Here is a 15,731-nt window from a genome sequence, read left to right as displayed (position 1 = left end):
CTGCTATAGACAGGATTGACCATTGTTTGTTTTCTGTCATTGCCTCGCTGATGCATTCACTTATGACGACTTCCTTTATGGCCTCCTCATGTTCCGTCTCCGGTCATACCATTTAGGAGCCATCAATACCCAATAGTGTCCGCCGGCACTATTCCCATGGCGCGTCAGAGGTGCCTTTGTGTCCCGTGAAACCTCGAGTGGTAACGCGGCGGGCTGGCCATTCATGGCATTCATGTTTGACATGCGAGCGGTGCCACTGTCAGGCGCCGCACGCGAGCCACAATGCACCACAGACAGTCGTTCACACCGATATGCGCATATGCAGAACCGGCACCAAATAGAAAACAAACGATAACTCATCGTGACGTCAGCATTGATTGAAGAGTTCTCAGCGGTATGGTAAAACAACACCGCATGAAAAACCCAACTGCTGTTGCTCTGCTAGTCGGTTGTGGTTCGAACGCCTTACAAGTATAAATAAACATGAACATCGTAATTCGTTCGATGAGTAGGCGCCTTGACCCTAACATTTCACCTAGGCTGCCGAATTTGGATCCGGGGAATTGATGTCGCTGCGGTCGTCGTTCACGGTCATTGTCCGTCGGCCACCCGTGTGAATGGTCCAGATGTTGTTCGGGGAGCTGATCGAGCCTTGCAAGCCACTCTGCGACCGACTGTGGGCCGTCCAACACCGCCCGAGGAGGTCCCAGGTCATCAGAGGCTGTCAGGTATCAGGAACGGCAGTTCAACATCATCAGAAGTCGTCTTAGCACCAGCAAAGACCGCCTTCTGTCATCAGGAGTCGTCCAGCTTCCCAGTAACATCAGGGATCTGTCAGCGCCACCAGAGACCTTCACCATCGCCAGTCGGCGCTCAGCATCATTGGAAGTCAATCGGCACCAGCAAAGCTGCCCAGTGACACCAAATACCAGTTGACGGCGTTCAACACTGCTAGACACCGCTAAATCGAGCCGTCTACCGTCATCGAGTTCCTTTCAACATTATCAGAGGCCATCAAGTGCTACAAGAAGACATCGAACAGAGTTTGCGGCCAGAGATGGCGAAGGTGGTTCTACAGTGCTTATGGTCGCTCAAAAGCCCTTCAACACCATTTCAAAACGTTCGTGAAGTGTCGAAGTCAGTGTGACTTGCTACCCTAACCATCGTGGATTCGGGGCATTTTCGAATATCCGTAACAATCTAGTTATGCGTTCGGGACTCGATAGAGATAGCGACGAGCTTTGCATCTCCGGGTTTCAGTACCGTATGAAAATAGCTTACTGGGTCGAAAGTCTGGCAGCCTTCGCTTCCTTTTAGACTAGAGACGTCTATCAGAAGGCTTAGTCTTAACAACATCAGCTTGAGCTGCCCTCATGCTTGCAAATAACTGTGAAAGCTCATAGTGCCTAGTGACAGTGACGGTATTAAGTGTTTAATCTCTCGATGACTGGCCATCCTGTCGAAGACGAGGTCAAGAACGCAGGGTGTGGCAGCTGAAAGCTGAATGTGATGTCTGCAGCAGGCAGCTGAGGACGCCTTCAATGAGTGACGGTGACCGGGAAGTGGTTGATACGACGGCGTCGCCGGCCGGCAGGGCCACTGGCCGGGTGCCGGCAGTGCCTCGCGGCGCCTGGCTGCCGCGGCGCAGCGCTACCTCCGGCCGTCCCCAGCCGTCCCAGCTCCGCCGCCTGCGCCGGCCGATGTGGCTGGCCTTCCGGGTCCTCTTCACCGGCGTCAGCCTGTTTCTGTTCGTCTGGCACGGGGTCTGGTCGGTGAACAAGTACCGGTACCACCGGTCGCTGCACTCGATGCAGCCGCGCTCGTACCCCGCCGAAGGGTTTGAGCTGCCGGGTGTGACAGTGTGCGCGGACCGGCCGTACGGCCAACAAGTGCCGCTCTCCTCACTGCTGCTCGAGTGTACCATTTCCGGCCGTCCCTGCGACAACGCCACCCTCCAATGGCGTACCGAAGAGGAGCTTACTCGCGTCTGCTTCACCGGGAAACCGCTTACTCTCGGCGATCGCAACAGTGAACGTAACGGCTACTTCTTTCGACTGCGGTTCCCGGAGTCCGCCGCGCCCGGCGCCATGTACGACGTGTATGTGCACGAGGCGCACGACACCCGCACCTCATTCTTCGCGTTCAACGGCGAGAAGAACGTGGAGGTTCCGCTTGGAGAGCTGGTGAAACAGGGGCTGCGGCTGAACGAGCGTCTCGTGCTGAGCCAGCCCGACCGGCCGTGCCGTGCCGAGCCCGGCTACTCGGCCACCGACTGTCTGAACGTCTGCTTCCAGGAGATCGTGGTCGCAGAGGCGGGTACCGACTGCGGCCTCGACTACTTCATCAGCGGCCACCCGGTGTGCGCCACACCCGAGCTGCGTTACAACGTGACGGTCCTGGCGTACCGACTGGGACACCGGCTGTTCCGCGAGTCGGGCTGCGCGCCGCGCTGTCCCCCCGCCTGCCTGTTGCGCACCTACAGTCTGGTGCCGTTCTCGCGGCTGGTGCGCCCCTGGTACCTCCGCCAGCGGGTCGGCGTGCTCACACTCAACTTCGACAGCCCGCGGTACGCCCGCTCCAGCGAGGAGGTGGTGTATGACTTCTTCAGCGGCCTGGGTGACATCGGCGGAGCCATGGGCTTCCTCCTGGGCCTGTCGTTCCTGGCCGTTCTGGACGGAATTGCCGGCGTGCTGGGCTGGCTGCTGCCCAGGCTGGACGTCCTGCTGACTTGCTATGAGCGGCGCAGCACCAGCAACAGCAGCAACAGCAGAAGCAGAAGCAGCGGCAGCACCAGCAGCAACAGCGTCTGGGTGCTCGCTGGTTGAACTGACACGAGCGGGCAGACACGGGCGGGAACTACGACTGGTATGGGGCTAGAATTTCGGCTGGTGGCTGGTGGATTATGCCGAATATCAGCTGGTACGGGAGTATGACTATAGCTAGCTCCGCTATATACATGTAGAACGCGACCACAACCGGCGGGTCCAGTGAGATGAAGTCGGTAGGTTCCGCGAATCAATCGGCAGGCCCACTTTGAGTTAATTGGTAGGTCCGGATAATAAAATGCAGGCCCGAGATCCAATCGGCAGGTCTGTTGGACTGAAATTGGTGGCAAGGGAAGCCGGTTAGCCTGAAAATTAGTGATAAGGTGCATTTCACACCGCGCGCGCATACCGGAAAATGTTCGTTCAAAACGTTGAGTTTCTCCTGATTTGCACGGTTGTAATCACTGCTGGAGTTGTTAACCCACGAGCCGCTGGGGGGGGAGGCATAAAGTTGCCCCCCTTTACGTTTTGTAAAATATCTCCGAAACCTGATGAGTTACGAACGTGAAACTTGGCATAGCTTCAAATGAATACCTAGGCAATGTTTGAGGAAAGTTTGGTGGTTTTAGCACCTAAGATGACGTCACAGTGACGTCATAGAGTTTTGTCGTTTTCCGATATGGACCGTCTCTGATGACGCTGAGCAGGAAACTCAACTGTAAATGAACTAGACAGCACCTGCTGTCATCCTGAAACATCTAACTACACTTCAATCTAGTTTCTGACCAATAATCGGCCCTTTATATTCGGTCCCATATATCTGATGTATCGTGAGGAATATGAGAGTCGCAAATCTATAATTTCACTTATGACGTTACTGTGACGTCATTTCAAATGGGATTGACACCAAATTTGGACACAACGACGGCTAGGTATTCAGAAAGATGTGTGCAAAGTTTCGTTTCTCTATCTCTTCGCGTTGCGACGATATCGTCGCAGAAGTAAAGGGGGGGGGCAACTATATGCCCCCCCCCCCCAGCGGCCGGCGGGTGGCGCGGAGGCCCAGCGGCCGCCGGGTTAACCAGCTGAACGTCAATGGATAGAATATATTCCAACAATTCAATAATCGGCTGTATCGGATATTCACTCCCTGGGTCCGTAAGCTCAAAGAGACTTTCTTATAGGTAGTTCACATTGCAGTTTTGTGTGACCACTGAACATCCATCATGTAAGTAGATTGTCTATCGATAATGTTGCATGTCTGAAGTTAACTCCAGCTTTATGACTGGCTGTTACCTACCTACATACTAAGTTGCAATACAGATGCTTTTCATTGCACTGTGTCACTGCATTTGCTGATTCTACTACACGATAGGTAGGTACGGAAGAATCGAGATAGGCTTAGCTACCACAAGACACAAAATACTAGGGCACATGTTTACCGTCTGAATAAGATATATGCCTTTTCTGGTTGCCCTGGCCTATTAATGGGCCTGCGAGAATATGTGCGAGGTCACTTTAAAGCAGGAGGGGTAGACTGACCTTGCCTCTCTTCCTTTAATGTTTCGTCAATGCAGCTACTTTAAAGCAGTATATGATTGCACTGACTGGAACTGTATTGCGTATATCAACATTGAACACGACAAGTTCCTCATATTGCTTAGTGCTGCTCGATAATGGTGTGTATAGGGGTGTTACTTTATCTATAATAGCTTTACTACAGAGGTATATGCTTTTACATTCAGGCTATGTTAGTTGATGAGGTCGCTCAATCGTGACAAGTGGCGTTCTCACATTTTTATCGGGATAGGTACATATTTTTCCATGTGTACGTTTAACCATGCCTATTCGTATAAACCAACTCTCTTATGCAACACATCGGTGCCTAAATATAGCATGCTATGTATCCAATGTTTTTGTCGGCTGCGAGAAACATTTGACCGATTTATGTTTCTTTTGCGTTTACAGAACTTTAGCGGCCTTATGCGAGTCTAAATGTTTTGTTTCTGTTTGCATTTAATAAATACCTACCGAGGCATATGGTTGCAAATAGGTTCAGGTAAAGCTATGCCATGTAATGAGGACTGTCTTGTTTGTTCGCAATACTTAAGCACTCGAATGTCTCGATGTTGACATTGAATGCATCACAATTAGCAATTAACTAGTCTGTAGCATATTATCATAATTCAGAGCCGTCTCCAGAGATATCTGCGTGAGCTTTTAAGTAGCCAACATCTTGAACGAATTTCTGCTCTTTATGGACCATTACAATACCAACATGCATTATGCAATTGATGTCTTTGGTGGGCTTTTGACCACAAGTCAAACACTTTCACGATCAAGGCCGTTTCAAATTCAGTCAGGCCACTTAATTCACCGAGCTGGGACCAAGGCCATATATTTACTATACATATAGGGTAATTGGGCTGGGACAGCGAGCGATCCTTCAGCACGACTCTAAAGGCCGCCCCACACTGGAACTCGCATGCGGGTTGCGAGTTTTTAGGTTTTCGGGTTTCTTCAAAATTAAATAATACAATCTAAGCTGAGTGACCCACACTACCATTTAACAAGCGAGTCTGCATGTGCTTAGCTTGCGAGACACCTTGCATCGCATTCCAAAAGTTGATTTTGAGTCAACTTTCGATTTTCCTCGCTGCGAGTTCTGCGAGTTCTGCGAGGTTTGCGGGTTTTTCGTTGGAGTCCAATTTTGGTTCGTTGCGCTGGTATTGCGGCTATGTGTAATTTTCTGAAGGTGTACCGGCTTCACTGCATTCATGAAGTTACCATAAGGGAACGGTCTAATCACTCTATAATTAGTATTATGCCCGCAAACTAAAAACCCGCAAACTCGCAACCCGCATGCGAGGTCCAGTGTGGGGCGGCCTTAACTATGACTGTGTCTGTAGCTTGCACGCTGTGCAGGCGAGCACGTGCCATCCGGTACAGTCTACCTGCCCGCTTGCGTTATGCGTACGTATGTACGCAAGGCAAACGGCTGGCCCTCATTTTGTTTATTGTTCTCAGTTCTTTGTCGCATTCATGACCCACCCATAATCCAGGACCACCTTACGTCGTTATTTCCGGCTTGTGGGCAATGCCGTATGCCGTAATTTTAGCCGAATCCACAGACTATTCTCATAGTCTGACTTCAGACTATGAGAACAGAGACTGAAGTCAGAATTCAGCCTGCAACTGAACAGCAGCTTACTGTTCTACAATGAGTAACTCAGATCCATCCTGGAGACAGATATAACTTAAATCTGGCTTTAAGATCCGATAACTATGACCTAACCCCGCCCTCGCGACCGCCTCCAGAACCCCTCTGACCAATCTATGTATTTTTTTTTTCAGGGAAGACGACCACGTTCAAGATGCTGACGGGCGACGAGCTGATCTCGTGGGGCGACGCGTTCCTGATGGGTCGCAGCGTGCGCGACGAGGTGAAGGAGGTCCACAAACAGCTCGGCTACTGTCCACAGTTCGACGCCGTTATCGGTGAGGCTCCGTGCGAGCGGCACTGGGATACAGTTAGGGTTTCGGGCGGGGAGAAAGTCAGACGGAAATCTGTTTGTCGCTTCGTTTGTATGTACGTATGTCTTTCTGTCAGCTCTGCTTGTCGATGATGGTTATAGGCCATGCCTACGCTATCTATTCTGTTCACTTGAATTTGGATTATTTCCTGAAATGTTTGATATGAAACGACATCACTCTCCTCAGTCTACACTGAGTGACCCCTTGGTGTCGGAATGAGGACATCTACTTGTCTCATTTAACCAGCCACGTTCTAACCAGCCCACTTTCCGTTCCGCCCTGCAGATCAGATGACAGGTCGGGAGACTCTGCGCATGTTCGCCCGTCTGCGAGGTATCTATGAGGCCGACATTGACAGCGTTATCGAGCGTCTGGCGCACGGCCTCTTCCTCACAGAGTACATTGACAAACAGGTACTGTGTCACGGAAAACACAGAGACAAACAGGTAATGTGTCACTGAAAAGACATCGACAAACAGGTACTGCGTCACTGTGAACACACACACATAGACAAACAAGTAGTGTGTCACTGTAAACACATAGACAAACAGGTACTCTGTCACCGTAGAACTAGACACATCGACACACAGGTACTGTATCACTGAAAACACATCGACAACAGGTACTGTGTCATTGAAAACACACCGACAAACAGGTACTGTGTCATTGAAAACACATGGACAAACAGGTACTGCGTCACTGTGAACACACACATAGACTAACAAGTAGTGTGTCACTGTAAACACATAGACAAACAGGTACTGTGTCACCGTAGAACTAGACACATCGACAAACAGGTACTGTATCACTGAAAACACATCGACAACAGGTACTGTGTCATTGAAAACACACCGACAAATGGGTATAAAGTCACTGTAAACACCTAGACAAGCAGGTACTGTGTAATTGAAAACACATAGACAAACAAGCAGTGTGTCACTGTAAACACATCAACAAACAGGTACTATGTGTCACCGTAACACATAGACAAACAGGTACTGTGTCGCTGCAAACACAGCGACAAACATGTTTTGTGTCGTTGTAAATACATAGACATACAGGTACCGTGCCACAATAAGCATATCAACAAACAGGTACTGTGTCACTGTAAACACATCGACAAACATGTTTTGTGTTACCTGCGAACACATACACAAGCAGGTATTGTGTAATTGAAAACGCATCGATAAACATGTAGTGTGTCGCTGTAAACACAGCGACAAACAGGTACTGTGTCACTGAAAGCACATTGGCAGACAGGTAATGTGTCACTGGAAACAGATCGACAAACAGGTACCATGTCACTGAAAACACAAAGGCAAACAGGTACTATGTCACTTAAAACACATATACATACATACAAGCAGGTACTGTGTCACTAGGTATACAAGATTCATGTTTCTCGTCGCTACCCGACTTGGAGATATGATGAGACTGTGCCTGTGAACATATCGTCAAACCGATATTTTTTTGCCGGAATGCTTGCGAATTTAAATGTAAGCTGTTCGGCTGGTCTACAGATAAATCTACACTTACATTCAGATAGACAAACTGGTAACCAAACCATCTTGGCCGGTTCCAATATAACCTGTTTGGTAGTTTGTTCTCTGTCCAGTATGTAACCGGCAGTAACCGGACATCCTCTGACCTGTCCGTCACTCACTCCCCCCAGGTGCGGGAGTACTCCGGAGGCAACAAGCGCAAGCTGAGCACGGCCGTGGCGCTGGTGGGCGACCCGCCGATCGTGTTCCTCGACGAGCCAACCACCGGTATGGATCCGGTGGCGCGCCGACTGCTCTGGGACGTCATCTGCCGAATCCGAGCCGCCGGGCGCAGCATCATACTGACGTCACACAGGTCAGATACTGGGGAGTGACGTCACTTAGGTCAGACACTGAGGACTGACGTCACACAGGTCTGAGACTGGGAGTGACGTCACACAGGCCAGGCACTGAGGAGTGACGTCACACAGGTCAGACATGGGGAGTGACGTCACACAGGTCAGACATGGGGAGTGACGTCACACAGGTCAGACACTGGGAGTGACGTCACAGATGTCTGAGACACTGAGAGTGACGTCACACAGGTCAGGCACTGAGGAGTGACGTCACTTAGGTCTGATACTGGGAAGTGACGTCACACAGACCAGATACTGGGGACTGATGTCAGGATACGAGTCAGGATACTCGTATATACCCCTGTTGATGCCACTACCGCTCGTCAAGCGTTATACATCCTCGCTGTATCCATCGTGGGCATCACTCAGCTGTATTTTAGTGCAGCCGGCCGCCCCGCTACACCCCCCTGACCTGACCTGCGCGACTGTTACGCAGCATGGAGGAGTGCGAGGCGCTCTGCACGCGTCTCGCCATCATGGTCAACGGCCAGTTCAAGTGCATGGGCTCGCCGCAGCATCTCAAGAGCAAGTTCGGCCAGGGCTACACGCTACTTGTCAAGGTCGCCGTTAGCTCTGCGGAGAAGGAGGTGGGTTGGGATGGTGGGGGTCGTGCGGGGATGGTGGCGAAACATGCGGCCGAATGTGGCTTCATACGCTCGAACTTTAAGCAAATGTTTAAAGTCAGAAAGCATTGTATGACGATGGTCAAGTAGTGGTAAATAGCGTGCAAAGGAGCATTTAAGATAAGTGCATTTTGTCATGTTTCGTGTCGTCGGCTCTCATTTTCACTCTTGGTTGTAATACACTTGGCTCACTCCATGTCGGTGCCCAGGCTCCATCGAAGTCTGCCACGTAACTGAAACTCCTGCTCTTTTCACAGGAGTTTTCGAAGACACACAAACGAGCGGCATCTAGTTCGTCAGCACGCCGCCAGATGTCAGCCAGTGTGGGCCCACAGCGGCGGCAGAGCATGACGGCCGCCGTGCAGCCCGTCAAAGACTTTGTGGAAAAACACTTCCCAGGTGCGTTAATCGTCCGCTTGGAATAAAGTCGGTGCTAGAATAGAAACCGCCATGCGTCGATAGTTTATATCTTTATGTAGAGATGCACGTTTTCATCCAATGGCCCAAGACGGCACCTACACTCGAAGTAGGTGCCGTTGCAAGGTGCCTTCCCTGGCCTTTTCGCCCTCTGATCGACCTTTGCGCCGTGTCCTGGGTCACAGGCTCCATCCTGAAGGACGTGCACCAGGGTCTGCTCAACTACCAGATCACGGACACATCGCTCTCCTGGGCGCGGATATTCGGCATGATGGAGCGGGCCAAGGAGACTCTCAACATTGAGGACTACTCGGTCGGGCAGACCACGCTGGAACAGGTATGTGCAAATAACTCTGTACATTGTGTAAACATAACCCTGACGCAAAGGACTGCGCCCTTGGGATATTGTCACATTTGCATAGTTAAGTGTGCTGTGGGGCTTGGTAAAGAGGCTAGCGAAATTAACCAGCATACCACATCTCATGATACATTTTATTCACTTAGTCGCTCTGTTTACTTTTTTTGGTGTTGATGAGGGTAACAGCGGGTCAATCACGGGATTCTGACTCATCTGATGGCTATTTTGAAATAATGTACTGTTTCAGGTGTTCCTGAATTTCGCCAAGGGTCAACGGTCAGAAGAGGAGTAAAAGGGACACACATCTAAGATGTGACAGAAAAGCAAACACAATGAATGTGGCATAGTGTACGAAATACACCATATCACACTGGACTATAGGGAAACTTACAGGGAACTTATTCAAACCGCACTTGACGACATTGGAACGAATTCTAACACACTCTGGCCATTGAACTTTGCGAGCTACTATTTGTTCTGTGGACTTATGTATGTGCTCTGCAATTTTTTATCTTAGAGCTTAACTGTTGACATGTGTGATGTTGCCTGCGTTATTTCTGTGTTTTATTTTATTCTGTCTGTTTTATTTTGCTGATCATATTACGGGGAGTCCCATGAAGTTTATTTAAGGCCCTACTTAAGTGAGCTTGGAATTTGGATAGAACTTGAAATCTACCTTTTGGTTGAAAGTGTGCTGTATGTATATAATCGAAAGATTGGCTCATTGGTGTTATATTTATCAGGATGTTTAACAGGAGCTTTGTTGTAGTGTACACTGGAAATGCAGTTGTTTTCTGTATATCTTTCTGTCGAGAGTGATTCTGGACATGCTTATGGGAACACGGTTCGTGTAGGTTTTGTTTCTTTCCCTAACGCTTGCACTATAATCACAATAGTTCTAAATGAGCTGATCCAAGTCCTGTGATTTGAAATAAAGCTAAGTTATGATATTTGATAAGAATGACCTCATCGCGAACTTTCACTTGCTGCATTGTGCGTCTCACTACGACTTATTCGACGAGTTCGATTAGTAGTTAAAGGGACTATCCCACCTTCTAAAATGTTGTTAAAACCAGTTAAATTGTGCCCGACTTTATAGATTGGATGACCAGGAACACGGTTCTGGCATTTATTTTTCATTAAACATCTTAGGCTTCCCATATTCCAAACACAAACTTTCAAATATGTGACGTCACAGCCCAAAATTACCTCCTTCCCCAGGCCACATTACTGTCATAAAGCTGATTCTTTTTACTCTGTAGGCACCACAACAAAGTTCAGACCAAGTTTTAAGCGATTTTTCAACGAACAAACCCATTTAAATCAGAATGACTAAACGAGGTGACGTCACACTAACGGTCGCTCCATGTTGAAGATAGGGCCTTGCACAAGGCCCATTTTCAAATGAAGGGAACGAATTTCTTCAACACCAAGAGGCCGCGGGGGTTGCAACCTAGATAGATAGTGGTTTCTGAACCTCGCCGCAAACTTGGCTATCTCAACTCAAACCCCATGTTAAAGGTGGGATAGTCCCTTTAATAGTCTAAGGGCGTTTACCGGATCCTCGTCCCTTTATATATGTTACGGGTCATATGCTAACTTGGGCAGTATGCAAACTACCCGGGCAGTATGCAAACTACCCAACAGCCCGGGCAGTATGCATACCGCCCGGGTAGTATGCATACTACCCGACCCCTTGGGCAGTATGCATACCGCCCGGGCAGTTTGCATACTGCCCGGGTAGTATGCATACCTTTTGTCTCACGGGCAAGATGTTTACTTGGGCAATATGCTGACCGTGGCTCGTGAGACTAGTTAATGCAATAGCTCGCATATACATGTCAATGACAGACGCTTTAACCCGTGCCGGGGCGGTGCTCGGCGCCAGCCGTGCCGGGCTGTGGGGGGGGGGGGAATTGAACACCCCTGCTCGGCTCCTGTGCCAAGCGGCATGTAAGATGCGGTAACCGCGGCATTTGAAAGTGTCAAAAATCATGACGAAAGTACTCTAGTAATTTTTAGGTCTGGTCAAAGAATAGGGCATCAGAGGTCATCAAAGGTCAAATTTCGCCTTTTTCATTTTTTTCTTTACAAATTTGCCCATAACTCAGCGTATTCGATAGCTCTTTTAGCGGTTTGTGGAATAAGCACTCATAGTTGATCCAAGTTCCAAATTTGACCTGAGGTCAAGGTCATGACCTGACATGAAAAGGTCACATTGTTTATCAGCCGGTCCTTATCGTCGACCTGAACACATCTAAGGTTGTTTCCATCGCTCCAACACGTCTCCATAAAAAATTACCTACCGTCAAAGAACTGCACTGGATATCTTTTATGACCTGATATGACCTCATGGTCATAAAAAGGGGTCACAGTGCAGTTTATCGATCAAGTGTGTCATTTTTACCTGTAACATGGTGTTTGAGAGTATTTATAACGACGTTCATCCAAAAGGTGTCCTGCAGCTTTCTCCTGTCAACTTCTAAGGGAGACTGTGCAAAATTTACCTGACCTAAGGTCATTGGTATGATATTAAAATTCAAATACATGCATTCTGTAACTAATTTTACTCTTATTAATCGCTAAAAGTTTCAAAGCGATCGTTCAGTCGGTGTAACTATGGCAAGCATTCTAGCTTTTTTTTCTAAGGTAAGGTCACTTGACCCGACCTGATAACCTGACCACAACAATTTGTAACGTGTTACATGTAAATCGTTTCATGCAACATTAGCTATTGAAATAATAACGCCCTCTACAGGTCCAGGTGCCAAACCAAGGCCAGCGAATGATGACACTATATATCTGTCATTTCAGATGAAAATGACTTGTTGGCCGCCTGGCTAATTAACAATGAAGTTCTGGGAAAATAATTTTAAGTCTTTATATTCCAATCCTTCTTCCACCTTTCAACCGATAAATGACGTTTGACGGCAAAAATACTTCGCGATTGAACTACGCTATTTAGAGAGCCATTAATGTTTTGAAAATGGACATGGAATACACAACTTCAAGACAAGAACATGCATACTTGGGCAGTATGCAAACTGCCCAAGCTTTTGGGCGGTATGCATACTGCCCAAGGGGTCGGGTAGTATGCATACCACCCGGGCGGTATGCATACTGCCCGGGCTGTTGGGTAGTTTGCATACTGCCCGGGCAGTTTGCATACTGCCCAAGTTAGCATATGACCCGTAACATATAGATGTCCTAGGTGGATAACTACTCCAGCAACTACCGATTTATCTATTATTGTACCTACCTAATTGTTGTTGGTGTTTCTAAATGAGATGAAATATTTTATCTGTGTGATAACGGCTGCACGGTTGTACATACGTAGCAGGGCGATAGGCGATATCTATTGTCAAATGTCGCTGTTCGCTAATATCTACTTGACGGCGTACCTCACTGTGATCAGAAACTTGGTGAGATTAGAATATAATATCAGCAATGTTATCGCTGAATTTCGATAACTGCCTGTAGCTAACTACAATTTTATACCATACCTACCTAAACGCTGCATACTCGTTTCATCGGTCATCCTCACGATTTAAATAGAGTTTGGAATTCAAGCTAACTATTTTGACTTCCTGATTCTCCGTGCTCTTACAAGATACTTTTTTTAGTAAGAAGTTATATGAACTATATTTGATGGCATTATAAAATGACATTCCAGAATTATAAGTTTTTAGGTATGTATGAGTTCCGAACGGACAGAGATTCGCGATCGATACAGGTGTTGAATGTTGTTGTATGTATCACTTGTGTAAGCATCAATGTCATTTTGTTTCCCACACTTCGAGTTCAGCGTGTTTCGAAGTTGTTTTTGTCAATCGATTCTCTGTCAACCCCTTCATTTTTCTGTCTTTGCTCCATACTTCGGTGTCTCTCCGTTTTCTGGGCTCGCTCCGAACTGAACTGTGATGACCGCGGGTGACCGCCGTATATGTTCGGTGCTGCAGGCCAAAGCAGAAGGCCGCTGCGTCGCGCGTGTTCGTATGTGCATAGGTATGTGTCGGTGGCATGTGTGCTCGTCATAGGTAGATACGTAAATAAACAATCTAAGGTCGACGGTGAAATAATCTTTCTCTGAGATCATTTTCAACATCAGAAACACTGACGGCTGCGGTTCTTTTTTCTGTCTTCATATACCAGTAAGTCAAGCCAGGCACGCACCCCTTTCCCCCAAAACAAAAATGCGCTAATTTAACATCCTGAGTTGACTTCTTCTTCTTAAAAAAAATACGCTTCATCATCCGACGCACTTATCGTAACAAACACAATAATTCCAAAATCGTGACTCGACGACTATTTTTGATGAAGTCATTAATCTTAAACCGTACCCCTACTTCGGGCACGTGACCTGACCTGACTTTAGAGGTCACCGGTTGATCAGAGACCTATAAATTCTGATACTAATCGCTGCGCATCGTAACAGCGCACAGTCTCGTTTTTTATGTGAGGCATCAGCTCAAGAAAAGGCGAAACAGCGAGGGGGCTCCACCTACCCTCTCGCTATATAAAAAGGAAAGAACGACAGGTCCAGCGAAGGAGGCTTCCGTCACCAAGGAGGTAAAAAACTAGCACACAGAATGGCCTCCAAGCACAAGTGACGTTGCGGTTCACTCGCATACTAGCACTTGTGGTGCCGGTAGGCTGTCATGGTTACTAGACAACAGTGTCACGGCCGGGAGTCTTAGCTGTCCCGACGAGGGGTCAGTGCAGGTCATTTCAGACTCAAAGCCAGGGGTGACACTTCACCTTGCGACCCGCTGCGCCTCGAAAACTGACAGCCAATGGACCCACCACGCCCCTCCAAACGGCCCCCGCTTGAGAACAATGCATGGCTGCGTCGGTCCACCGTCTGTGTCAACCCAGCCCGACTGTTAGGTTCAGCATTCGTCCCGACTGTTGACATCAGTGTTCTTCAGTGTTCCTCGGGCCCATTCAGGGCATGTCAGAGCGATCACTACACGGCCACACTGAACTGGCGTCTTTGTGGCAGTATGACGAACCTCTCCGGCGATGTCATACAGCCCCCGTCCTAACAGAGGACCGGTCGGACCTATAGGACGGTCGGTCGGTAGGACCGCCACCTGCTATAGTTTGTCACTGATATCCCGCAGTAGCCGGAGCTGATACCATTGTCACCGGTGACCGATTCCCGATCATGAAGCGTGTACCGGTCCGTCCAGCTCAGACCGAGACTTCAGCATCAGGCGGGGACGGCACCCAGGTAGGAGGGATGACCAGAGATGTGGAACCGATGGGCGGAGACCCCCACCTCTCGTGGTCGGCGAGGGTTATGGTCGGGATGCTGCGTGTCACCGGCCACTGGGGCGGCGCCGGCTGCGGCTGCCTCATCTACGCCACCCTGCTGTACGGCCTTCTCACCAACGCGATGTTCTTGCTAGTCTCCTGGAAGGGCGAACTCGGCGCGAAGGCCCGGGACCAGGGTGATTTCAGCGCCGCGTTCAAGTCGTCGCTCTTCGGCGTACCGGACGCACTGAGCTGGCTTTGTCTGAGCTGCACCTTCTTTATCGGAAGGCGACGGTACGCAGGTCTGTTCTCAGAGATCAGACAGACCCTGAGAAACGCCCAGAGCTCGACTACCAATCCAACTGCTGAACCTCTAAAGAACCTGAACCGAAGACTTGCTGTCATACTGTCATGCCTTGTAGCATTACTCCTTTTCATGACATCTATTCACATCCATTATTTCCTGCTAGCTCCCGTGCAGGCGTGTAAGGAATCGGCCGTAATCTGGGGGAAGAACGTGATGAAATACTTATTCTTCATAATCCTTGATATCTTTCTGCTGCTCACACCAGTCAAGCTCCTCCTTGCCGCTGAATTCGCCAGGGAGGGTTTCCGAGCGGTGAACGCTGAGCTGAAGACGATGATGGCCTCTGGTAGAGTGGATGTCACTCTGCTGGTCCGACTGGGGCGACAGCAGGCGGCGCTGAGCGCACCCTTCTCGCGGCTGACGGACGGCCTGACGCCCGAGCTGGTGGTCTCCATGGCGTACGGCGTGCTGCTGCTGGTGTCCACCCTCCTTCTGACCGTCAGCAGCGCGCAGACCGGCCACCTGGTCCACGCCGGCCCCAAGATAGCCGCCGACCTGTGCTGCGCCGCCGTCA

The 15,731-nt window shown here is 49.2% G+C and overlaps 1 protein-coding gene across 1 annotated transcript in view; it reads left to right on the top strand.

Moving 5' to 3' along the window:
- LOC122378425 (phospholipid-transporting ATPase ABCA3-like) overlaps positions 1 to 10,621 on the top strand; it is a 37,892-nt gene extending 27,271 nt beyond the window's left edge. The window contains 7 exon segments of the mRNA XM_043359467.1: positions 6,120 to 6,263; positions 6,585 to 6,712; positions 7,972 to 8,156; positions 8,633 to 8,783; positions 9,077 to 9,218; positions 9,422 to 9,573; positions 9,842 to 10,621. Coding sequence (XP_043215402.1) covers positions 6,120 to 6,263; positions 6,585 to 6,712; positions 7,972 to 8,156; positions 8,633 to 8,783; positions 9,077 to 9,218; positions 9,422 to 9,573; positions 9,842 to 9,886 — 947 coding nt within the window. The 3' untranslated portion in view covers positions 9,887 to 10,621.
- The last annotated feature ends 5,110 nt before the right edge of the window (positions 10,622 to 15,731 follow it).

This window comes from Amphibalanus amphitrite, unplaced genomic scaffold (assembly GCF_019059575.1).
Source record: "Amphibalanus amphitrite isolate SeventyFive unplaced genomic scaffold, NRLGWU_Aamphi_draft 000007F_arrow, whole genome shotgun sequence".
NCBI lineage: Eukaryota > Metazoa > Arthropoda > Thecostraca > Balanomorpha > Balanidae > Amphibalanus > Amphibalanus amphitrite.
This window is presented reverse-complemented; position numbering and strand designations above follow the sequence as displayed.